General features: G+C 42.2%; 1 protein-coding gene across 5 annotated transcripts; it reads right to left on the bottom strand.

Annotated features, from left to right (window-relative positions):
* Window positions 1-855: 855 nt before the first annotated feature.
* MDM2 (MDM2 proto-oncogene) lies at window positions 856-17,566 on the bottom strand. 5 transcript variants are annotated; one of them, XM_084492183.1, is made up of 11 exons: window positions 17,467-17,566; window positions 16,878-16,946; window positions 15,081-15,155; window positions 14,630-14,763; window positions 13,638-13,687; window positions 12,357-12,424; window positions 12,125-12,218; window positions 9,416-9,576; window positions 8,930-9,085; window positions 7,750-7,827; window positions 856-6,158 (listed from the first exon to the last, which is right to left on the bottom strand). In XM_084492183.1, exons 2-11 carry the CDS (start codon window positions 16,944-16,946, stop codon window positions 5,589-5,591), a joined length of 1,455 nt encoding a protein of 484 aa, XP_084348309.1. In that variant the 5' UTR covers window positions 17,467-17,566; the 3' UTR covers window positions 856-5,588. The 5 variants fall into 5 exon arrangements, with proteins under 5 accessions (XP_084348309.1, XP_084348308.1, XP_084348312.1 ...); XM_084492182.1 differs by having other exon boundaries at window positions 16,878-16,950; XM_084492186.1 differs by lacking the exon at window positions 17,467-17,566 and adding an exon at window positions 17,092-17,245 and having other exon boundaries at window positions 16,878-16,950.
* Between the last annotated feature and the right edge of the window lie 5,836 nt (window positions 17,567-23,402).

Below are 23,402 nucleotides of genomic sequence, written 5' to 3' on the forward strand. Positions count from 1 at the left end.
ACAGCCCTCTTACCTCCCTCTTTGGATTATGCCTGGCCTGTATGCAGCGGAAGCTGGAAGCAGGAGCAAACCTTGCTAACAGTACTCAGGTGCAGCTTTAGCTGATTCCTTTTACCTGGTCAGTTGCAAACCATTTTCAAGGCATCTTCAGGCTGTCCAGCAAACTAGACTTTACCAAGGGAAGTCAGTACCACCTCCTGTGTTTATTTTGAAACTTAAGCTGCTACTTGTTTTCTTAAGCAGTTTTATAAGCAGCCAGAGGAGATGGTCTTTGGAAACATCTACCCTTTCCTGCACACCATAAATCAAGAATGCAGGAACAGTTGATGTTTTGACACAAGTACAGTTATTTGAAATGTACCACTGGTAATGCAGAGGTGCTCCTGTGTTTCACATCAAGACACACCAGCTCTGCCATTGGGCTCAGGCTAAGTGTGAATACACTTCTGGTACTGAAACACCAGTGCAGCTTCAGAATGGCATCTCATTACATACAGAATGTACGTCAGATAGCGTTTTGTCATTGTCTTTGTTTGTTAGATCTCATCCATTTCAATTTTCTACCTTTTTTCCCCCCTTTTAAATGCTGTGGACTGTTTACCAGTCAGAGCAGTAACCAATTATCCACCACTCCCTCCAGAGAGGCTTGGTTCCGATACCATCACCTATAGCAGGAAGAGACAGAGCCCTGATGTTCAAAATATTCCAAAAGCAGGAACGTGAGAGGTGACTCCATGCTACCAGCCTCATGAGGGGAGAAGGAAGCTGCACTGCTGTTTTATGAATTAAGAGGCTGGCTGAAAATCAAGCAGGAGAACTTAAAAAAAATCAACAAGAAAAAAAAAAAACACTAAGGAGCATATAAACACATCTTTATTTAAAGCTCTTAGACATCATAGTTAATTTTCTCAGAAAAACTGAAAATCAAAACACAAATGCAGTACACATGAAAATTCTTCTCATAAAGGTAACGGCGCTGTGCAACGTGAGTGGGCAGCTGCACATGAATGGTTACTGGACGCAGCAGGACGTGCCGTGGTTAGCCACAAGGGACACACAAGTCACCAGAAGTGTGTTCAGCAACCTACACGTGGTGGCAAAATTGCAGTTAATGAACTTCACTATTAAACTCTCTATTGAACAGCAATTCCAACTCCGCACAGTCAGACAACAAAGACAGACTCTGCTTTTGGAAAAGCCATCTGTTACTTTAGGTGTTATGTAATCTTCACACTGACTGACTCAATTTAACAAAAAAAAAAAAAAAAAAAAAAAAAGGAAAACCTGCCCCTTGAAAGTCAGGCTGGTACCTTAAAGCAACATCTACTAAAAGGGGAGAGAACGCCTGAATGTAACCCACAACTTCTATGTGTACAATAGGCCTGACAGCGATGCATTCAAATGTTCAGTGTGGCTGTGGTAAATAGGAGCACGTACACATTAGTTGAAAGCAACAATTTTCCCTTTTAAACAGGTTCAGTCTATTGTTAAAAAAAAAAAATACCTTAAGCCCACACTTGGGGGTTGGTTGGATTTTTTTTTATTTTTTTTTTTTTTTTAAATCTTTTGCTTGCTCAAACTTTAAACTAAGTAACCCAAAAAAAAAGATACACCGCTCTCTCTCCTGTAAGAGCATGGTTTTCTGAAAATTATTCTTGCTGATGCTTTCTGCAATGAGGAACTGTTTTTTTCCCCTTGTTTCACTGGAAAAAAATGTGCCCGAAGTCTTCCCTGTGTTTTCATACCCATACAGAAATTTCACACAGTGACATTTAAACAAAATAACAGAAAATGGAACACGGTGATACAACTGTACTAGGCTGCTAGAAATAAATAGAACACCCCCTCCGTTCAGTTTTGTAGTGTGTTTACCCGTTCCTGAATCAGACGCCTCGCTGAAGGGGCACCAGAGCTTCTTGTGCAATGCAGCACGGCGCGGACGTCCTCCAGACGCAACGCGGGGTGGGTGCGCTCCGCCGACAGTTCTTGCAGAGTGGATATGCAGCACAAGCAGCAGCCCTGCGACCAGCTTCACCCCGACAAGGCTTTTTTAAAAGATGAAGGCAACAGGCTTGTAATGTAATAAATTTTAAGTGAACTTTCTCAATTGTTTTAACACTCAGTCTTAGCATTTTGGGGAAGTGTCAGATGCTGAAACAAAGCGGCTGTGGCACCTCTCGTGGGATCTCCACTTTGCACTTGGCCTTCTTGGGTGAAGTGATGAAGCCGTATTTTAGCCAAAAGTGATTTTCTTGTACAAATGCGAGTCCTTGAAGTATTTGCACCTAAACACCGTCGACCTGAAGTGCGCAAAGAAATAGACTATGGCAATGACAGACATTGTATACTTCCAAATTTTCCAAGCATCCGGCCATTCCTTCAGCCTCCTGACCAAAGGAGAGAGAAGTTTCCACCCGGTGTAGACGTTGACTGGGAAGCCTCTCGTCGTGTCGCATCGTCCATACGGTGACCCCCAGCGGTGACACCACACGGGAGCAGTATCTGGGGAGGGCAAAGCATTCCAACAGAAAGCACCACCAATGGGTTTCCACCGTGCTATTGCAGCATCAGCTTCCACCTCTAATACCTGCCGTACAGTTTCAACACACGAGTTGTATTAAGGGAAGGAGAGAAGACGACGACGTAAGTCTTCCTGTGTTGCTCTTAGCCTGAACACAGCTCAGCTGACCTTCGTTTTTAATGCTACCATTGCTTGAACTGTCTCCTCGTAACTGCGCTTCACTCAGCACGCACGTGGGTTTATCTGCACGTGTACCAGAAGGCTAATTCAATAAATTAAAGCTCAAAACACTAACTACAAGCACAAGAATATTTACAAACTGCAATAAATTAAAACGCATACAATATTAAATACACCTCACCGCGTAAGAATTAAGGTCAACCTTTGCACCGCTACCCAAGGACGGGCCAAAAAGAACAGGGCAGCAAGCAGAGGCTGCTCACCATCATCCCCTTCTTGGTGTCACAGCCCGCATTCAGGGCGGCTGCACAGAGACGAGCCCCAGGATTTCAGCATTTTGGATAAAACCCCTGTTCTCAGCCCGGGTCTTGGTCCGCAGCACAAGGCAAAAGTCACAAATTTCTTGTACACAAAAAACAAAGCTCAAGAACAAACAAACTTACTGGGTGTTAAAAGTAATATTAGGCCAGAAAACAATTTTAAAACACATGGCTCTGACACAGTCGATTGGCCAAGGAAGCAGGCACCAAACGCACCTGTTTCCTTGGCATTACACGGAGGCCATTTCCAGGGCTGCCTTGCCCTACAGAAGACGCGCTGAGGATGTAAAATTTTTTAGCATACAAGGAGAAAATTGTTGTGTTGAATGCTTTCATTTTACTTTATGCCAAAGCAGAAAGCTTCAGTGGGATTGGTTCTGAAGGCAAATTCCAAAGCTGAGCGCTTGCAAACAGCAAGATCACTGCTGGGACCATACAAGCGTCTTTGAGAGCTGAAGCATCTCATTTATTTTTTTAAACATACGGAGAGCACTTAAAGGGGTGGGAAGACCAGGACGACACCATTGGTCCCAGCAGGAACTGGGCGCTCCCCACAACTGCAGTGACACAGCCCTTACAGTGACTGCAGGGAAGGATCAAACAAACAAACAAAGACTCAGACATACCAGACAATGGAAAGGAGGAAGATTTTAAGCACTCTCCCCAGTTTATCCGTGCTCCCCCTGAATGTACAGGTTTGTAACTCTGTGAACTGCACACTCCGGACCCATCTGACCACCGCTCAGTTCTGACCTGCAGGTGCAACGGCACAGCCTCTGCAAGCAGTACTGCACTTCAGTTTATCAAATAACAATACAGAAAATAAATAGAAAGCAATGTCAATTAAGGCAGGTAATTATGTATTAAGAGCACTGCTACCCAAAAATGTTCACTATCTGCTGAAACGACTCTTCCACCTCAGGCTGAAAGACTGCCAAAACCCAGCTGAATGGCTCCTGCTGACTGAAGCCTGTAACAGCTTCAGCAGCTTCCACTTCACAACGTGCAAGAACAAGACATCTGTGTGTGGACAACTCTTCCTTTGAAGAAACACAGGACGTCTTAGGGTTTATGTTTAGTTATAATGAACTACAAAAAAAAAAAAAAAAAAAGCTTCAGAAATATCAGTATCTTTTAGTAGCAGCTTTCAAATATTAGCTCAACTAGGTGAGCAAACAACAAGCTGCTGAGAACACGCAAGCTCTCTGGTAATGTAGCTCTCGGAAGAAATAAATACAACCCGCTTCTACAGAAAGTCTCCATCCGAAGAACAGCTCAGATGAGTAAGCTAGCTACATCTTTAGAACCCGACCATACAAAAATATGCACATTACCCCCTCTGAATGCACCACAGAACTGTTACTGGACTTCTTAATAAGGAACTGGTAAATTCCACACAGGTTTTGGCGAAGTACAGGGAGGAGACGAGCTAAAAGCAGTAAGAACAGATCCAACTCAGACAAACATTGATTCAACCAAACACCTTGCAAGAGATTTTCAAAATGCTTATGGTACAGATAGAAACAGCCCAAGTCAGAAAGACTGCTTCAACTTAAAAACAAACGAACAAAACCAAACGAACAGTGTGAAACAGAACTACACAGCTCATTTGTTTATGCAGATGGAGGTGGGTTTTTTATATTTTTTTTCCCCACTATTTTTATTCAGGCGAACAGAGCAATCAAGCTGTGTGCCACGCTACTGAAGTCAGAAACAAGTGCAGAGAAAATTCAAACATTGCCCAGTATCACCTATTTGCCTGCCTTTTAATGTAAGCTCTCCTTCATTTACCTTGCCTGTTCGCACCTCTCACGCTCTGCTAAAGATACCAGGATAGTACAGACTGCCAAACCACAGAGCATTTTAGAGGTCTGTTTCTCCGAATATTTAAGAGGTAATTGTAAGCCTAACTGGTCAATGACTTCTTCTCAGGACATATCCTAAACAAAAGACACAGTACCCTTCCCTGCTCGCAAATTTTTAGGTGTTATTTTCTATCACAACTGCCCCCATTTCCCAAAATGTATACAAAAAAATCTCCCTTTTGGAGAATCTCAATCTTTGGGAACGTGGGAGCCAAGGCTCTATCTTGTTATTTTATTGACTTATTCTGAGGGCTCTTATTCTGCCTGGTGTCTTCACCAGGCAACAGGTAGTGGAATGTAGAGAATCTCCTTTCTTTGTAACAGGAGGAACCGACTTTAAATGAATTCTTCAAAATGTCTTTCCTCTGTTAATCACTGAGCTTGGACTTTTCATGTGTGATCAATCCAGTAATACAAATCTTGCTAACTTCTGCGTGCGGTAAAACACTTGGGAAGGCAAACAGTACCTGGTAAGAATTGGTTACTTCCATTGAGAGGGACTTACAATATCCAAGTGGACTAATGAGCATTAGGCTAAACTTAACAATTCCAGTGCATTTATTTCAATAACGACTTTTCTTACCAAAGGCAAAGACACCCAAAATATCAATCTGCCAATAAGTATATAAAAATAGTTTCTTACTCTCTTAATTATGGTACCAGTTTATAAGGTTCCTTCTGCCGCTTTTCACTCAACGTGGTTTAACCAAAATAAGTCAGTACAATCATCTGGATAGGCTGTCTGCACACCGGGCACGGCTTGTTCCTCTTCTTCAGCTTCCTTGCGCACGTGAAGCACGACATGAGGTGTCCCGTTTTGCCATGTACTATGCACCCATTTTTCGGTCTACTCTGGCATATGACGCAGGGCTCTATGCTGCTAACAGGCAGACTGGACTCCACGCCTTCCTCTTTGCCTGGCATTTCTCTCTTCTCGGGTTCCTTGTAGTCCTCCTGACTGCTGCAAAACATGCTGCTAGACGTAGACGGCTGAGAATAATCTTCACTTTCCTGGGACTCGGATATTTGTACTGCTTTCTCTTCATTCTCCTCTACGGGTGGTTCTTTGTCTTCAGTCATTTTCACTTTCTTACAGTCAGGTACGTCAAAACCTTCTTCAGATTCTAGGTGGAAAGAACTTTCTAATTTGCTCGTTGCCAGTTTCTCATTCTTTTCATCAGGAAGCCAGTCCTCTCGAAGGGCCCAGCATCTGTGGCAATGTCGTGGAAGCGGAGGATTCATTTCGCTGCATTCAGGACACTTCCAATAATCCTTGAGTAAATTAAAGGTTGAAACAGCTTAAGCTACTTGGAATGCTTACAACTGAAGTACACAGAGATTATAAAGAGTTTATTACTGCCAAAATACCAGTGATCTTGAACTATCAACGTGCTTATCGTTTAAAACTTCCACTGGGTGTCTGACCATTTTACTGTCCTGGATTAAAATAGCCTCATTTTTGTTAAGACTCTCTGATTTTATTCCTTCTTGCAGTAGATTTGTAAAAAGAAAATAGAAGTGGAATAATAACGGTTTATTAGTTTTAGACAAAACTGAATAAACTAGACTATAAAGTCTTCACAGAGAATTTCTTTCTGATAAAATGGACACGGTTCCCATCAGTTTCAATGATAAACTTCTGAACTAGAAACTAGTCAAGACTTTAACCTGGGGAAAGCCGAACTGCTGGTCTGCAAAACGGCCGGGTGAGGGCACTCTGACATAGCAGAATGAGACTTAGCACAGAAAACAACCAGCCATTTAGGACAAGTTGCATCACTGTGTCAGAGCTTACTCCGTACACTATACGAGAAACAGACACCATCTCATTAAAAACACACTTCATTTTTAAGGAGAAGTACCCTCCTTAGAAATAAATTATGTGGCAGGGGTGGGGTGGCAGAACAAACCCAAACACTACGTAGTTAGAATGCCTGAAACGCTTTTTGGTTCAAGTTCCAAATAGCATCAGAGACATCAGAAGTTTGAGCCTAACTTTAATTCCTAAACATATTTTTTTTTTCCATATTTTTCCATCCATAAGCAGCACTATGTATGTACGGCTAGCCCCGTGTTTCACACCTAGAGTCAAGTCCCTCAAGTCCTACAGACCACCAAGGGACAAACATTTCAGGTGGCTTTGTAAAACAGCTGTACTCAAGCTTCTATGATGAAAAGCAACTATAAATATTTTATTAAAAAAAAATAAACTAAAAAAATGTATAAGTATTTAACTAATTTGAAGATTTTAAACTATGAACCTTTTATTAAAACCACCAGCTTTTAGCATATTTTTAGCATGTCTTTTTTTCATGTCTTTATCTATTGCTCCAATACCCTGAATTTCTTCTCTATGCTACAGATTTGTTTATTCAGACTGGACAGTAAAACCAGATATTATGAACTATGAGAGGTCTACATAAGAAGAAAATAGACTTTTTTTTTTTAAATACATGTGAACTTACTAGGTTTTCTTTTTTTTTTTTGTTCTCTTGTTTTGTTTGTTGTTTTTTTCCCCCCATTTTGTGTAAAAAGGCAAAGCCTTTCTTAAGGCTTTTTTAAGGCTTTAAAATTTGATTTAAGCTTCAAATAGCTTCCTCCCACTAAGTCAGTGAAACTGTAAATTAGTATCATTTTTAATGGCTCAGGAAACTCACTAAAAACATTTTTTAAAATACCCGTGTTCATTAGTGATCACATGTTCAGTAATTAAGCTACTGGCTTGGAATCCTCATGCATGTGAGAAATAAAAGGCAACTGTATTTTTTAAAAGTCACAGGTAACGACTGAATTCTTCTATATTCCTCGACCTACTGTCAGTTCGCCCAACTTATGATGTTTTGCCAGTCAAGGCTTTACTCACGGCTAGAGAAATCTCTGGGTCTTCATTGAATGAATCGGCATCACTATCTTCATCCTGATAAATGGTCAGCTGATACACCTGATTTAAATTTAAAAAGAAAAAAAAGTATTGATGTAACTGGTTTTGAATTCAATTAAAAATCTGTTTTCTGATAGATCATTTTTAATTAAATTAAATTAAAAGTACTGCTCTGTTTATGTTAAAAAGCTAGAAGCTAGCAAGCAACTCCATGAAATCTGATGGTTAGCTGGCAGGGGATGGCGTGGGGAATGTGTTCCCACTTGGAACGTGTGGTTTGCCAAAAAGACTATACAGACAGAAGGAACTGCCTGCTAGAGTAGAGGGGTTCCTTCCCTTCTGCTCACCAGGGGTGGGGCCACACCTGAATAAAGTGTCCAGTTCTGGGCTCCTCTGCTGCTGGGGGCAGAGGCACACCCTCAATCCTTTCTTCCTCCAACCACTATCTTACCTCTCTGAAGCAATCCAACCCACTGTAAATCAGTACAGACAGTCCCACTCCTCCCCTGTCATGAATTACAATCATGTATATCCCTGTCTGATTTTGCCTTTGGTACTTACCTGATCTTTTCAGGAGCTAATTTAGCTCTTAAGTATCAGAAAACTAACAGAAACAAAAATCTGCTTCCCTCCTGACATTCCACACGGCTCGATCTCTCAAAAAAGATGGCAGTAACTATTTTAAAACTGTCTTTTTGCCTCCTATGAAAATTTTTAAGATTATATTTCAGCGTATTTCTACAAAACATCTGTATTAATGGAAGCAAATGACTTAGAAATATCACTTTGCAAAGATTTACTGGGAAAGTTTCATTATCAATGAAAACTGTTGTCAAAAGCTCAACACATGTCCAAGTAACATTTCTGTAATTACATAAGAACAGACTCAGGTACACGGAATGCCATCAATAGCTCGTGAGTAAAGTTTACCAGACTTTTACCACCAGCCTGTGTGAGAGCCTGTGGCTCTGTTCTGCTGTCTGGACTGATGGCTATATAGTGATGACCCAACTGCAAAGAACGTAACTTGTTTTAATCAATGACTGAATGCAATTTGTTATGGAGCACTCCTGAAGAATTACAGCTGCTTCTTGTTGGAATTTCAACATAATTTTCTTTAATTTTCCTTAGCGCTGTCACCCCCTGGTCAAAGAAAAAGTACCTCATCATCTTCATCTGTGAGCTCCTGTCCTTCTTCATTATGGCTATAGTCTTCTGAATAAATAGATTCAACTTCAAACTCTACACTGAACTGGTCTGAAACAGAACTATGGTCAAACCAATCGGAGTTTTCGCTTAGTGAACTGGCATCGAGATCCTGAATGAAAAAGAAAGGAAACAGAGGGTCAACCTCGCTAGTCCATACACATAACCATTACTGTTAAGACAGCGTCTCCTTAAAAAAAGTATCTCCTTAAGAAAGTGTTAAAGAGACAGATATCTCCTAGAATTATATTAAAAAAAAGAAAAACAAAAACTATCCAGTTTAATTAGCTATGGTAGAAATAAGAATAGCCACTGTTAGATGGAACAGCACTTATAAGACAAACTGATTACAGCTTGGTAAACTTAAAAATCTTAAATCTTAAAAAAATTGGTAAATGCAAAAAAAAAAAAAAACCAAAAAAAAAAACATGTTTTGACTTACAGGAATGGAAAGAGAATCTGTTGAATCACTGCTATTGCTTCTTTCACGGCACAGCCCACTGACTACACACCATGAGAGACTTTCATCAAATGTCAACGAAATGCTGTCTGACTTGTGTCGTTTTCTTCTGTCAGCATGCGGATCATCTGAAGGATTTTCTTCTGGGCACATTCAAGAATTTTTATTACTCCAAAAATATCTATACAATGTGCAGTTTTGAATGTTCTTAACAGCAGCTTAAAATACAATATATTTATGTAGCAATTGAAGAAGAATAAAGCTATCCAGTATTATTGTATAGAAAAAGGCACCAAAAACAAATGAAAGGAAAAGACAGTCACACTGAGAAACATTCCTGAAAACAATTCAGAGGCTGCCTTTCCCCACTTCTCCCACCTGCACAGCTTGTAAATGGCAGTCTCCGCATGCAGGAAATAAAGTAATTGCAAATTCTGAAGCATTTTTACCCCAATTCACACATGACACACATTAAATCCCTCCTAACTTTGAGGAATACAGTTAAGATTTTAATTGTAGGAGCTCCCCCTACAGTCGTATGACAGAAAGACACTTTCAGGGGGCTTGCTAGCCCATCCCAGAATTTGGACAGAGATCCCAGGTCAAATGTGTAAGAAGGACCTCGAGCTAGGCAAGGCACGTTCAGGTTCAAGTTTCAGATACCCCAGCAAATCCATCAATTAATAGCTGCACTATATGCGATTGTATTTACTCGTTTTGTTTCAAAAATTACAACATTATGTGAACGATTTTGACAACACATGAGCAAGAAAATCTTCAAGGCTAACACACAGTGTAAAAATTGAACCATGAAAACATTGCTTTAAGCTGTGCTTGTTATGTATGCCTAGTTTGAAGGCCAAAAAGCAATGCTTTTTAAATGTATCATGTTTTGATACAACAATCTAGGGCAGCATAAGCAGTAGGGGGACAGCATTTTAGGGGTAGGTAAGTCAAAATTCACCTCCACTGCCTTTTGGTGTGTTTGATATCAAACAATTTTCTTAAAAAGGCATTGCAAAGTCGGTTTGTATGTGCAGTGGAGTGAAAGTTCCCCAAGAGGACTGACAACGTGGTTCAACAGACCTCAGTAAGGGCCTGCTGCCCCCTACAGGCGCCCTCTGCGTACACCCTTCATTGCCCAGCTTTGCCCTGGCCTTGCAAAACACACGGACAATCCACCAGTCTCCAAGCCTTGAAATCTTTTTCATCGTAAAAGAAAAGAGAACAAAACACTTGTACATACTTTGAGACTTCTCTTACTTTCCCTTGGTGCTTCTTGGCTCAGCCCCTCTCTTTTCTTTTTCCGCCCTGAGAGCCCCACCACATTTGGTGCCCCCAAGGCCCAAGGGTTGCTCCTGTCCATCGTTGTCCTCATTTAGTTGCCATGGCTCCATGCTGTACTGATACTGTACCACCACAAGGTTTCTATACACTATATAAGCGGCTCCAACAGGAGCCGCTACCATCATAATTTAACAAGAATAGTGGCTTAAAAGGAAGATTTCCTATAAATTAGAAAAAAAGTGTATATAAAAACACTATATTAAAAGAACTTTTAAGGTTGTAACAGACTAATAAATGGATGCAAAGACACGAGTTAATAATCAAACCTACAATAAGTAAGCACAACACAGGACCTTACGTGCTCTGGGTCATGCCTAAATATTACAGGTTATGATGCTTAACTGCAGCTTTCCATCCCTTCACCAGTTTTTGTTACAACATTAAATGTTCTTTTAATTTAGTGCAAACTGCTCAGCAAAACAGCACAGTTTTCCGACTGGCTAATAAAAACAGTGGCCTATGATGAACATAGAAAAAAAAAAAAAAAAACCAACTACATAAATGCTGAGGAACTTTAAAATGTTCCCAAGCAACTGAAAAAAAAATAAAGAAAAAAAAAAAAGTATCTATGCAATGACAGAAGGTTATCACTGTCCAGGTAAGTACAGGTGTCAAGTCACGAGGTAATAAAAGTGAGCAAAGAAACAAACTACCATAAGGAATCTGAAATAGTGTTCAAGTTGAACTGCACAGAGAACGCATCCATTGAGCAACTGAATGTTACACAGGTTTATGCTGACCAACTTATTTGCCAATTCTCAGAAGAAACAGTCCATACTTTGAAAACATATTTGCCAGTGATTTCTTAATAACCACAATAAGGAGGAACTGGGGACAAACAAAATGCTTAAGTGGCCAGACTTTTTTTTTTACAAAGTGCTTGAAAAACATCCAAAATCATCCAGTGTTAGTATTGGACCTTTCACATCTGTATCACCAACTGAAATCCAGTGAAAACTGCTTTCAGAGTGCAAACAAAATGTAAAATGTTGCGGCTATCTACAGAGGGACTGGAAATGCCTTTGACTACATCAGTACAAGAAGTGTTCTCATCATGAAGACAGCACAACAGATTATGTCCTGCTAATGTGAAGATGTTGAACAGATCCCTGGAACAAATTATTCTATCATCTTGCTAACAGTTCCAGAAATCCGAACCGTAAAACCACACTGGAGCAGTGCAAGCAATCCCGTACTTCTTCCAGATTGAACATTTTGGTTTAGATATGCAGAGGAACACAGATAGTGTTTGTTAGCATCTTTCCAAGTCAGTGAGGTAACAGAATGTATTTTTTCCTAAGTGTCCGTGACATGGAAAGCTCCGCATCGTAGATCTGCACGTACCGGATTCGCTGTGAGTTCTCCTCCTAGATGATGACGTTGGTCGGGAAGTCACGTTTGATGAAGTCTGCTTCTCTTCTAACTCTTGCATGGATTCCTGATTAATGGAAGTAATGAAAAAGCCCAAATATGAATTTGGTACAAGGCTAAAATTACTCTAACTGCATCCAAGCCATGGACACTATAGAAATGAAACTGAATTTACATCTCAGAACGTAAAAAAATTAAAGATTACCTTTAAAACATTTTCTTTCTCAAGCTGAAATCTGGCGTCAACCTCAGGTGTGTCAGCAAGTGTGCAGTCTGAAAACAAAACAAAACCACGCTTTAGAAAAGTGGAAAAAGTCAACTTCAAGCTCAAAAACATTACAGCAGAAGTAACAGAAGTCAACTGCACACAGCATTTACAAAGTTCTGAACAGAACTTACAAACCAGACGTTCTTTGACAACTGAAAACGCAACACTGCTCCCTTGCTTTACAACTATGTGCAGCACTTCTGCTGTAATATTATGAAAGTGGGAAAACAGGGAAAAGGAAGGAATCTCAATAGCCAAGTATGTCTGAATTCTATTATAAATGCCTCCAAATGAAAGTTGTGCATTAGCTGCGATTGTGCAGATATGAAATAATATACATGGAAAATATTTTTATACTTCTATAGAGTATATTTTACTAATTATCATCTCATGGGAACATTACATTCAAGAGACATTCCATAGAAGCAAAATTGAGCATTGTTAATTATATCTCCTGACAACCAGATGGATGCTGAATTAATCAATTACCTTCCAAGAAAAAAAAAAATAATAGGTAAGTTTAAGATTGCTAACATAACAATAAGGGGTAATGAAGACAGCCCTCCCAAAGACACATACCTTCAGAAAGAATCAAGACCAAAGGGTATCTCAGTATGGATTCAGAAACTAACTTACAAAACAGCAACCATTATTTAACTTCTGGTTTACTCCTTACGTCAGTCAAAAATTACAGCTATATTGAGTATTTTATACTAGAGCAAAGTTAACATTTCTTTAAAAGTATGTAGACCTCTTAAAGAGGACTCAGTGTTGCCAGTGTATCTGAATGTGAGCAGTTTTAAACATGTCAGATTCAGTTTTTCAAAAAACAAACAGAAAGAGAAAGCATTTGAACTTATTTCCTTGTTGGCACAAGTTCAAGCAGGTCATTTTTGGTATTAAAGCCTTCAACAACAGAAGAAGCTTTATCTGTAAGAAACACAAGCAATTTTTCAATTGAGTCTTGTTTATGTTCAGTTTTGATTATGTTTGTTCCGTACAAGTCCCACAAAATTACCCAAATGCTGTTCAGAATCAATTTTGTTTCCAGAAGAAACACAGCATTGTGCTTTAATTCACCACTATTTGCGATCACTCCAGACGCTGTGTGAAGTCAAACAGCTAATTATTGAGAGACAGATGTGTTCTGGTCGCTACATGCAAGATGCATTAACATCAGTTGTATTTTCCCCACTCCTATCTCCCAAACTGGCTTACCTTGTTGATTGATTGCTACCAAGTTTCTGCAAATCATCGAGTACACCCTCCTTCGATGGGGATAAAGAAAAGAGATGTTGCAAGTTAGGTTGCAGAATTCATACCTATGTTGCACGTTTAGCTGATGGTGTTAGCATTAACTTTTAGTGTGGTAACTGGAGACTGCACAAAAGCGAGACAGTTTCTATGACAAATGTGGAAAACAGTTATTCTGACTTGAAGTTTTTTTTCAGCATTGTTGTTTTGCTCCTCAAAGCAAGCAGATCCCTACTTCCTTTCTGAAGAAAGGGAAGAGATTTTATCCATCTGAATAGAGTTGAAAGAGTATGATTTTTTTCAGTTCACTCAGAGTCAGAAAATTCTGGGAGTCATAATCCTTTTCACAACGAGCTCTTAACAAATCAGCATCTATTTCTACCTCTAACAATGATTCAAAAGTACTCTTTCTGGAACTTCTGACAATTTGTCTTGCAAAGCAACCAAACCTACAGTATAACTGTGATTTATGTTAGGATTCAGAAAACTCTACATACAGACTCTGCAGCAGAACAATTTATTCAAAAGAAATGTTAAAATACCGAAGCTTTGTGTGGAAGTAATTTATGATTTCTGAATAGAAGAACATATTGTGACTACATACTACAGTTTTCCACTCTTAACTTGTATACCTGCATTGCCTGCAAGTCAAAAGTCTTGTCTCAACTGTTATTGCAATCCCTTTGTAGCTGTTACTCAACAGCTGAGAATTTTCCCATTTCACCTTGGGATGGTTTGAGGCTACTGAAACCCCTTCAAGTTTGTGGAACTTTTTGAGATTTCTTGGTTATAGACACAGACATTAGTTCACAGAAGAAGACTAGATCAGGTGAGAAGTAATCATAAGAAAGAGCTTACCATCTTTCAAGACATAAAGAAATAATAAAAGGCCATATGAATTATGTTCTCCATTATTTATTTCACAATCAGACCCTCAGAAAAGAATTCAATTTTACCTGTGTTCTTTTACTGAAAAGCTTGTTACTCCAAATAAATCCCCAAGGAGATCATTTGCACAGTGCACAATGTGTTGCTCTTTTTCATCATATAATTGTTTAGACATAATATATTGTCCAAGATAGAATATTACCTGCAAAAGAAATCACATACACACATTAGCACACACACAGGTTTTGCTGTTTCAAGTTCAAATACAAGAGGAAACATTAAGTTCATTGAGATTTATTCCTCTCACACTAATTGATTAAAACTCCCTTTGAGTTTTTTATTATTCCCCCAGTACTACGTTATTCTAAGGACAGACAAAAGTCTTTGTTTAGTAAGAAACTTGCAAAAAATATCCTGTCTCATCACCTTTTGTGAACCTCACTGCTTCCCATTCATCCAGAACAGAAGAATCTCCCTGTATTTACTGTCATCTACCTTCACTGAATAAAAAGTTCTCACCTCCTTCATAGTAAAAGTGTCTTTTTCCGCACCAGCTAGCTTCAACAGCTTCAACAACAGTGGCTTTGGTTTCACCTATGTGGAGATGAAAAAAGAAAAACAGTTTGCAGCAACTGTTCACCAAACAAAGCATTATTTATACAGATTAGCTTCCTCTGTCCGTGTTAACCTCATGTAAGAAAAGACACAACTAAGTGATAATCCACCCACTCCCAACTTTTTGGCTTTGCAAAGTTAAGCTTAAGACCTTTATCGCTGTCAGGTCCAGAGTGCAAGAGACAAAGCAGAACTCTGGCTCCTGTGACAGTTTATGGGGCTACCTATGGCTTCACACTGGCCAGCTGGCTCTACCCTTTAGTCTTTTCTTAGCTGGGATAAGCAGACCCTGTCCTTCCCATTGTATTTCAATCGATCCTACTTCTACACTGCCCTCTGCCCTCCCGCCCACATGCTGTGCCAGCAGCTATTTCTGCAGCCAGTCTATGAACACCCAGCGGTCTGAGGCAGAGGGAGGAAATGTTCCTATCCCTCCTCTGCCTTTTTTTTTTTGGTTTTTTTTTTTTGCATTGTTCCACGAACAGCTGTGCCAGTACAATGCAGGAGATGAGAACAAGCTCCAGGGGATGTCACAACTGCAAACAAAATGCTTGTGTAACCACTGTCTGATGGTTGCGGGTACAGCATTACTTCCACCCCTAGAACAATAGCACAACCATTCTAAGAACTGACTAATACTTAGCTATAATAAGATGTTTTTATAATTTCTTTCTTACAGGAAAACATGAGAAAGATACAAGGCAAGGAACAGATGCTTAAGGAAGTAGGAGAAACTTTCCTACACTCCATTTCAAATATGTGTTACAGCTAGCAGTACGTTTAAGTGCATTAGTAAGAGATAAGTTGAAAGAATCATACTTAAAAACAAATATAGGCAACATTTCATTGCTATTCACTCCCTTCCTAAATGCTACAGCCATTTACAGCATGAAGGATATACTGCAGTTTCATAAAGGAAGCAAACACTAACTTATCAGACTAGGAAATACAGCTCAGGATAGGAATGCCGGGCAGTTTCAGACCTCTGAATCCACAACTCGATCCGCGAGCTGAGATGACGTTAGCAAAGCCCTCCCTCCCTCCCCAGCACCTGCAGGGCTGTGCTCCTGTGCAGGTCTGACAGCACGCTGGGTAGCATCCTACTGTGACTTTAAAAAAAGAAAAAAAAATATATATATATACACAGATAAACAAAAACCCCTGTGAACACCCTGTTGTTTTGTTATTTGGATTTTTTTTTAAGTTCTGCTATCAGTGTATGCTTTTAGGCTTTAACCTTGTACAAAAACGAAGTGAATTAGGCTGTCACCATCCAGACAGTGATGTTTAACAAACCCGTGTGCTGCTTCCACCCTCGCGAAAGCACACGGCCAGGGCTGGCTGTCACCGTGCTGTGACAACGCCCGAACATGCGAGGCCACAAACGCAAACTAAGGCTCCTGCTAAAGCTTCCTGATGAAGCCCGGTACGACAGAAAGCGAAAATGCCCAATTCAAAAGAAAACAACCCACAAATGTACCGAGAGCACTGCCCTCACACTGCACGTCCCGGGCTATGCGAGGTAGAAAAGCGAGCAGCCTGAACGCCACGGGTGTGCAGGGAACAGCGCCTGGACCTGAAGCACCACCTTCAGCTCTGCTTTCACGGCTCCGAGGCGGAGGGGCGCCCACCTCCACCGCGTTTCCTGACAGAAAGCCCCAGCCCCTCCCCGCCCCTCACGCGTCCCCCCCGGGTACTGACCAGGGCCTCCTGCTCCGAGGCGGTGACAGCGGCGCCATCCGTGAGGGCGGACATCTTGGTGTTGCACATCTGCCTGCAGCGAGGGGAGGCACAGCCCCGACACGTTTAATCGCGGCGCTGCGGCCCCGCTCCCCCTCACACCCCCTCCACCACCACACCGCCACCAAATGGCGGCCGGGCTGCGCGCCCCGCTCCGCTCCGCTGCCCCTCTCACCTCACCGCCCTCGGCTGAGCCGTAGCGGGCCGAGCCGTGCGGTTCCGAGCCGTGCCGGGCTTTAAATAGCGCCGCCGAGCGCAGGCAAGCCGGGGCTTAGCTCCGCCGCCCGCCGCCGCCCGACATGCCTGAGCATGACCGAGGCGCGGCGGGGGGCGGGCGCCGCTGACTCACGGCGGGCGGGAGGCGGCCCCGGGACGCGGCGGCGGCGGCTCCGCAACCCCCTCGCCGCCATCCCCGCCGCCCTCCTCCCCCCCTCTTCCCCGTGGAGCTCGCCTCACCCCCTCCCCTTCTTCTCTTCTCTTTTCTTTTCGTTTCCGAGCCCCGAGCGGCCCCGCGGCCCCCCCAGCCGCCGCCCCGGCCCCCCCCACGCACCGCCAGCCGCGCCCGCTCCGCTCACGGCCCGCGGCGGGCGGGGAACCGGCGGCGCTACGGGACCCGGCCGCGCCCGCTGCCCCGCGCCGCCATTTTGGCCGCCCTGCCCTGCCCGCGTCTACCAGCGCCCTCTAATGGCCGCGGGGCAACAGCCGCGCCGCCTCAGGAGCCCGCGGGGGACGCCTGCGGCTGAGGGGAGGAAAGAGGCAGAGCCCGGGCCTTTTTTTTGTCGTCCCTCGTAACCCCTCGCGACAGTGGCCAGGGTGACGGCCGCTCCCTGAAGCCGTGGGGTTGCGGTAAACAAAGCGTGTTGTGGCACTGAAGCACCCAGGAGACGGAGCTGGTCGCTAGTAGCAAGCCCCAAAGAGTCTGAATTTTCCCCCGCAGAGCCTCACCTCCACTAAAAATCGCGGAAAGTTGCAGGCAGGTGGTGGTTATGCTCGCCAGCCTCGCCTCAGACACCACCAGCAGCTCTGCGGTGCCCACCAGTTCTGAAGCATCGCATTTTGTCTTGTTTTGTTTTGGTTTACACCAAAAGCCTTGAGACCTCTGATTTAACCTTGTGCTTTTGTAAACCCAGCTGCAGCATGTGCATATGAGAAAAGGCCTCATTATGTCAACTTCTCTCCAGCTTAATAAAGGTGGAAACTTCCTTACAGACCACATAAATTCAGTGGCAAAAACGTGAAGTGTTGCTCACCTGGCTAATAGGCTGACACCTTTGGATACCAGTTCAATTTGCAGTGCTCATTTGTGCCTTTTGTTGTTGTTTTCACCGATATTTAGGAAAGCGGCAAAAAGCTTTACATCCAAAGAGAAATGGACAACGTGAAGTATATTCTTGTCATCTCCCAACTCTGTAATTTCAAATTTCTGCTAAATATAGGGTAGTTAGGAGAATGTTATTTTGACAGGTACTCATTCGTTGCTACACTTCAACTATAAAATGGTTAGTTTTCAGCCTGACTCCCTTTTCTAATTCTCAGGTTTATTCTTTGCTCATGATGACATTTCAAACTTATATTTGAATGGTGAAAAGATTTGTTAAGGAACAGGAGTGCTGCAAATAGCGTGTGAAGATAAGCTATAGCAGAGAGAGCACTGCCACAACTCAATAATGCTAATTTTCCATGACAACTAACTTGCCCAAACAAGCAGTGGATAGCTGCCTGGACTTGTCCTTTGGCCAAAGCCAGATTTCCAGCAAGAATGTCACCTTGTAAAAATTCCAGTAACAGTTTAAATTGAGATACTTGTGTGATGATGGATTTTCAAGATGAGCTTGTTATCCCTGTTGAGAGTAAAGCTCAAGGTCTACTGATGGGCAGCAGAGAAGCTGCACCAATTCCACAGAGCGTGCTTACCTTCTGTTAGCACCAGAGGTTCAAGACAAACAGACATCTGCTTTAAGTGGAATGTGTTGCCATTAGCAAAGTCAGGTATCTACCAATTTCCATCCAGCACACAAATTGCAGAGATCCTTAGCTAGCTTGATCTTTAGCAGACAATTACTGCTACACAAAAATGCGAGAGCTTTGAACTTAATGGCTGTGGTCAGTAGATCTAACACTGAACAGTAACCTTATCAGTGCTCAAACTAATGATGTCGTACTACACAAACTGTATTCCTATACAAAATGCATCTTACTGAACTGAAGTAAAACAAGTAGAGCATTCGTCTAGTTCTGAAAATATATCACGTTGTTGAACATTTTGTCTTAAAGATGGTATTATTTTACTCAGGCAGTGTGGATATAAAGGTGCGTTTTAAATTATCACTAAGTTTTCTACATTAATATAGTCCAATACTAAACTGGCTGCTATTACTTTATTTTTTCCACTTCTCAGCCAACAAGCATCTTGTGACCAATGAATTTGTGATTAGATTGTGATTCTTTAAAGAATAACTTCCCTTGCGATTTCACTAACTGCTAAGATAAAAAAAAAAAAAAAAAAAAAAAAAAAAAAAAAAAAAAAGAACAGATTCTGTCTGGAATTTTTCTCTCTCCTTAAGGACAATCTTATCTCTTTTCTCAGCCAGACTAATCTTAAGTAAGAGGAGGCTGCTAATAGGTAAAATATGCTCTCTGTGCTTTGCTAAAGATAGGGGGATGTTTTCTGACATGAAATACTGCACCACCTTTGTCCCATTTCTCACAAAGACAGCATGTGGTATTTCATCAACATGCACAATTTAAGCTTGATAATTCTGGACAAGTATAATTAAAGGTTTTACTTGAAGGGTAATAAGCCTCTATAGTTACAAGAGATGACTTCCTCACTGCTTCAAGTTCCTAAAAAGAAAAGGAGACATCACTATACCTTAGTAGGTTTTCAACCTCTGTGCATTTATTTCTAATGTTAGGGAAAATATCTGGAGCAGATCTAGCTCATCTACCTTCACTGGAGATACCCACCTTACACTATTGTTAACTTACATAGTATATGAGATCCATATTAATATAAAATCAGGTTCTAACTGTAGACATTTTGTTGTTTAATGCTTTTCATTTAAGTTATTTCTCCGGGCTGGATCTGTCCTACCTATAGGCACATAGGCCAGAAGAAAGATGGGTTGCTGTGCCGCAGGGATGCCCAACTCAAATCAACAGATGGGTCATAAAAAGCTTCAGTTTCAGATTTTTGTCACCACCATTTTTTATTTTTTTTTCCTGATGTGTCCCTCTTACTCTTTCCTAGTGTGTGTGAAATGGTCCGAAGTTCCCATAAGATGATCAAAGGCATAGGTGGCCAGGGTTTTCTGTTCTGATTTCCAGTCTCTCTCGTGATGCTTGGCTGTCAGGTGGGTTAACCTCACGTGCTGTCTATCCACTGCTCCCAGGCCAAAACCAAAACAGTCTCTGGGGCCATAGGCTGTGCTTGTGGACCCTTCCTAAGCCTCAGGCTGTATCTCTATCAGTGTGACAAAGCTGTGATCAGCCTGGTTACAGACTGTCGGGCACAGCGAGATAACAGGATAGAGGGAAAAGCAGGCTGAGGTGCAGCTGGGGCCTGTGTGGCTTAATGAGGCCTGCGGCCAGGCCTGTCTGCTCCAGCCACCACCCCACGCACCCCGCACCGGGTCAGCACACTTCTGTGTAAGGAGCAGGGAGAGAGTTTTATTTTCTTTCTCCACCTTCCTCTTCTCTTCTGTAAGAAAGAGCACATTGATGAGAGTCTGCTTCAGAGAACTTGCCCGAATACTTCATAAGCTAAGACCCATCCCAACAGAGAGGTCTGGCAGTAGCACCAGAAACCTCATACTGTAAACCGAATTCTATTAAACAAAAAAGGGATGAAGCCTTCCTTGGGGCAATTTCGATCAAACTAATGCCAAGTGGAAATAAAGAGCAGGGCTCCGCAGTGGCGAGAACCCAAAGACCACATTCAGCGCTCCTGCAGCTGCTTAACAGGGAACAGCGGGCTCTACTTTGCTGTTAAACTTCTGTGTGCTGCTGTGCCACATGCAACCTTCTTTATGTTGAAAAATGCAGGTGGGCTGCCAAAGATGGTCTCAAACAAAACGTTTTTCTAACAGCTGTTCAACCTGCTAGCTCAGGTAAACTCTTCTGAAGTGTTAAGGGCGAGCAGCTTCAAAAGCACCTGGAGCTGGACCAATCCCACATCAGAAGACACATTTTTTTTTCCTTCTTCTTTTGTTTACTAGACAAGCACATTCCTTCATGCATCTGGGAGGCACTAGTGTCTGTCTGTCTGCCCAAATCTGATTCCTATTTGGTAGCAGCTCAGTCAGCCAGAAGCAAAATTAAATGAAACAATAGTAGCAAAAATGCAAGGCTATTATCTAGAATTTCTGCTTAGAAGTGCTCAAAATCTAACATAGAATCAAAGTGATTTATTATTTTTTTTTCCCCCTCTATATTTTAGTTTAGTCCTCGCTTTTGACTGAAGCTTGTGGAGTGATTGTAAAGAACAGAAAAGGATAAAACCTCAGAAAAAAGTTCTTCTGATTCCTGGAAGCCTTGGTGACAAATATCACTGAGTGAAGAAACTCAGTTTTTCTCCTGCTGCTGTTAAGCAGGGGTGAAGTATGTGGCTAGGTTGCGACCATTTCCTGCTCTACTAATCTGTAGCTGTGAGGATTGAACAATCCTGTGATCTCTCCAGCTGGAGGAGTACTTGATGGCATGTAATTAGATCAAAGAGAGCCTCGGCTTAACAATGGTTATCTGCCTCGTTTAAGCAAATGAGGATGACACCAGTTCGGTTTAGAACTGTTTCTTTAATTCAGTGTTAAATTGTCATTCAAATCTACCACCGGGTTTAGCACGAAACACATTTCTCTTCAAGGGAGTCACCCAGAAGGCTGTGTGGCATGCACATGGGACTCAAGTGAAAGACAGATCTCCTCCAGAAGCTCCTGAGGAGAGCCAGAAGTGGATTCACAGTCTGAAACGTGTCCAGGGAGAAGCTAGCTCTATTAGAGGCAGCGAGCAAGCAGCCCAAGCGCTGCCTGCTCGGGATGCCTTATACGGACAGACAGACAGAGAGGGACAGAACTGCAGTGGGTGCTGAGGTCAGGCCTGCTGCAGGCAGGCTGCACTTTGGGTTAGGGGAGGGGAGATTAAAAACGGATTCCAGCTGCCTGGCTGTGATTTGCGCTGTTTGTTACCCACACCCAGCAGGGTGTTACATCGCACAAGCAGCTTCCTAACTCGGACGCCTTCTGTGTCTGGTCATGTAGCTCCTAGAATTGTGCCCAATTCTCCACATCTCTCCTGCATGCTCCCATCCTTGCTTTCTAACTGCCTGTTATATAAGAAATTATATATATATATCTATATTTTACCAAAAAGTTACTATAAATGCCCTCCCCTGCAGATGTTATGACTTTATTGTGGTCAGCCCCACAGTTTAATGTTCGGTTGATGCAGCTTTATTGACTGGTGTATGCTTTTACTTTACACAGAAAGAACTGCCTATTCCTGAAAAAGCCTCAGCATTTTCCTTTTGCTGACATGATCGATGCAGCTTATAAATTCCAAAGTCACCTTTCTACTGGTATCAAATCGATCTCTGCTTTTAAAAGCATAGCTTTGCCAATGCAGCTTTTAACAGAGAGTAAAACAACAATCCTAGTAGTTAGGCAAGTAGTTTGGAGTGCTCACTAGAGGTTTTACCAGTATCTGGGGTAGCCTCAGCTTGAAATCTTGAAGGTTATTTGAGTAATTTCACACCAAGAGTCCCCTGCCATCACGAATAGGCTACATTAGGAACCTTGAATATGTATCCCAAAGCCCACTTTGGAAATGGGTTTGTTGAGAGGATGAGTTTCCTCAGAGTAGCCTTGAGATTAGGTCTCCTCCAATCCAGGCATGGATGCACATAGCTCCTGAAATACACATCTGTACCTGGCTAAGTCTTCCTTCTGAAGAGCTGCACTGCTTCCCTGGCTATCCGATCTGCATTTTTCTCTATCTGTATGCCCTCCCTTGATTCAGGTGGATCTTGATAAAATGTCACCTCACCATCTAGTTGCTGGCATGCAACTAACAACTTGCTGCCAAGCAAGACAAGAAGTTTTTAATAGTGTCCAGTTGTCTGCCATGGAATTACCACTTGCTTTACCACAAACATGAAACAACCACATCTAAGTAAGGAACACGTCCACACCACAGGAACCTAGAGGTTCTCTCTGGACTGGAGTACATCAGCATAATGTATGAGAGAGAAGTGGTGCAGTTTTGGTAGGAGGGGAGCTATATCTGTGCTAGTTCTATCACCTTTCAGTGACTATGGTGTTATGGACTTCACTAAGTGATATTTTGTCCACCTGGTGAAATTAGGAAACTCTGACTTTCACAGATGTCCTCAAGCACCCTGATCACAGTCAGAAAATCAACCTGAGCTCCAGCTGAGACCCAAACCAAGAAGATGACAATCCGTGGACTTCTGATAGTGAGTTTGCACATACA

Source organism: Aythya ferina (assembly GCF_964211825.1).
Source record: "Aythya ferina genome assembly, chromosome: 1".
Classification (NCBI taxonomy): domain Eukaryota; kingdom Metazoa; phylum Chordata; class Aves; order Anseriformes; family Anatidae; genus Aythya; species Aythya ferina.

Coding starts and splice junctions, on each gene's coding strand:
- MDM2 (XM_084492183.1), bottom strand. CDS start 16,946: ATGTGCAACACCAAGATGTCCGCCCTCACGGATGGCGCCGCTGTCACC. Junction 15,156..16,877: donor CCTCGGAGCAGGAGGCCCTG/GTCAGTACCCGG, acceptor ATCTCCACATAG/GTGAAACCAAAGCCACTGTT. Junction 13,688..14,629: donor TTTTCAGTAAAAGAACACAG/GTAAAATTGAAT, acceptor TCCCCATCGAAG/GAGGGTGTACTCGATGATTT.